Source organism: Mandrillus leucophaeus, unplaced genomic scaffold (genome assembly GCF_000951045.1).
Source record: "Mandrillus leucophaeus isolate KB7577 unplaced genomic scaffold, Mleu.le_1.0 Scaffold185, whole genome shotgun sequence".
NCBI classification, from domain to species: domain Eukaryota; kingdom Metazoa; phylum Chordata; class Mammalia; order Primates; family Cercopithecidae; genus Mandrillus; species Mandrillus leucophaeus.
The window spans coordinates 2,258,608-2,261,186 of record NW_012101865.1 but is presented as its reverse complement, the minus strand read 5'-3'; the positions used below and the strand labels follow the sequence as shown (position 1 = coordinate 2,261,186).

The window sequence follows — 2,579 nt, the reverse complement described above, 5'->3', positions numbered from 1 at the left end:
TTTTTTTTTTTTTATTTAAAAAAAAGAACTCCTGATGCAGGCCGGGCGCAGTGGCTCACACCTGTAATCCCAGAACTTTGGGAGACCGAGGTGGGCAGATCACAAGATCAGGAGATCAAGACCATCTTGGCCAACATGGTGAAACGCTGTCTCTACTGAAAATACAAAAAAAACAGCCAGGCGTGGTGGTGTGTGCCTGTAGTCCTAGCTGCTTGGGAGGCTGAGGCAGGAGAATTGCTTGAACCCAGGAGGGAGAGGTTGCAGTGAGCTGAGATCGTGCCATTGCACTCCAGCCTAGTGAGAGACTGAGACTCCGTCTCGAAAACAAACAAACAAACAAACAAACAAACAAAAACCAAAAACCAAAAACCAACAAAGCTCCTGATGCAGAGGATTAAGAGCTGTTGAGCTATTTTGTTTGTAGGGTTTTTCGGCCAGTGACGGGGGTAGGTTATGGGGGCTGGAGGGGATGGTAGTGGTTGGAGGAACAGTATGGGTAAAGGGCAGGCCCTAAATTTCTAGGAAAGATGAACATCAGAGAAGATTATTGATAAAAGCCTTGAAGTTTTTAGAGGTTTTCATCATCTTTTCATTTGTAATTGAAAGGGAAGGATAAAAAATGGGCTTTTCCTCCACACTTCAAATCTCACAAATTCTACAATATCAAGGACAGAACTATAAAATATATCAGAAACCAAAATTTAAGGATAAATGGTTTTAGGCAGGCTTTCATTTAAAGCAACTGTTAGAGATCTAAGTTTAAAATGAACATCACCAGTGTTATGTAACTAAATCTTCATGAATCATAGTTACTCACTCATTAAAAGGGGGTGTGGTAGCAATCTTAAAAATTAATATATGCTCCTAAGGTTGGCAGCAAACCAACTCATCTATTTAAAATATCCTTCTCAACCTTACTCTTCATGTTTTATGAAAATATCATGGGGGAGGGGTATTGGATGAGTAATTAAGCAACTAAATATAGCAAATGATATAAAGAAGCTATTTTTTTTTAAAAAAAAGGTAAGATAATGCAAAATAAACTTACCCAAAAAAGATGAAGGCATTCTGGAAAAATACAGCAATTCCAGGGTATACTATGTCTTTTTCTGTAAAAAATAATTGCAGTGTTCAGAAGGTTATGATCTCAAAACATTTAGATTCAGATATATTGGCAAATACCAGTTTTCCTGCCTAGAAGAATTGATTTTTCTTGGAATCAGGGTTGGCTTGAGTATTAAAATGACATAATGTGTGACAGAGTCTAGCATGGCTTTAGTAAATGATAGCTCCCTTCGTTCATTTAACAAACATTTACTGGGGGCATACAGTATGCTGGCCCTATTTAATGCTGAGGATACTGCAATAAACAAAACAGGTACAATTTTTTTTGCCCTCATGGAACCAGAGAACATACTGAATAAAAAGAAGATAAAATAATGTAGGAAAGGTACCGAAGTGTAGTGTGACATCGGACACAGGTGGCCAGGAAGACCCCATGAGAAGGTGACACTGGAGCAAGGACACGCAGGAAGTGAGGGCAGAAGCCATGCACACGCCCTGAGGGAGCATGCCAGTGTATTACAGGAACAGCCACATAGGCACAAGAGGGAAGAGCCGGAAAAGGGTAAAGAAAGAGGGCAGCTGGGCGGTGGAGACCTGGCTGTCACAGTGAGGACTCTGATTTTTACTCTGAGTGAGATGAGAAGCCACTGGGTTGAGAGCAGAAAAGTGATCTGAGCTGACATATTTTAAAAGGATCCCTCTGGCTGCTGTGCTGAGGGTAGATTAAAGGAGGCAAGAGAGGAAACAGAAGCCAGTTAGGAGGCTCTTCCAGGAAATCAGGTGAGAAATTATGATGGATTGAACCAGGGTGGTAGCAATGGAGGATGGTAAATGGTGGTTAGACTCAGGATATATTTTACAGCACAGTCAACAGGATCTGCAGATAGACTGGATGTGGGGCATGGGAGGAAGACAAGTGTCATCTTTGACAGGCCTTCACCATCTACGGCTTTTGGCCTAAACACATGGAAAGATAGAGTAGCCAGCCATTAACTAAGATTGGAAGGACTGCTGGAGCAACATTTTTTTTCTGACTGTATCTAGAAATGAAGTTGAAATTCTCATAAATTTCTACCGGAATTGTCAATGACTGCTCACTGACAGAGGCACAATAAATAGGTGAACTGTCACATTTTTCTCATTTCAGAACAGCTTTGGTTAATCTGATTAACATAACAGATGGTTTGCATAGGTCTTCACCACCATTTCACGTTAAAATAACCATTACCACTACAATGGCTTCTAAAAATGTTATAAAGCCAACTTTATAAAATTATAGATCTGCTAATAATTCTCAAAACATAACCTTGCTCCAGAAGTTTTCAAGAAAATAGCCTAAAATTATGAGATAAAGACATTCCGGTTAAAAGGGGCTCTGTATTAATAGTTGTATCTGGGAAAGTTATCAGTAATTTCATTTTCTTCTTTTGAGTTCTTTTACATTCTTAGTTTTCTATAATGAACAAGTATTATGCAATTCCTATGATTAAAAAGGTAATTTTTTTCCCTTTTTT

The 2,579-nt window shown here is 39.3% G+C and overlaps 1 protein-coding gene across 5 annotated transcripts in view; it reads right to left on the bottom strand.

Moving 5' to 3' along the window:
* The window catches only part of TMEM50A (transmembrane protein 50A), a 24,291-nt gene that overhangs the window by 5,082 nt on the left and 16,630 nt on the right, over positions 1-2,579 (bottom strand). For 3 of the 5 annotated variants that reach the window (XM_011977899.1, XM_011977902.1, XM_011977900.1), the window contains one exon: positions 1,049-1,109. The exons of 1 other annotated variant lie outside the window; for it this stretch is intronic. In XM_011977899.1, coding sequence (XP_011833289.1) covers positions 1,049-1,109 — 61 coding nt within the window. Of the gene's footprint in view, positions 1-1,044; positions 1,110-2,579 lie in introns of all 5 variants that reach the window. One more of the 5 variants, XM_011977901.1, reaches the window with a different exon arrangement.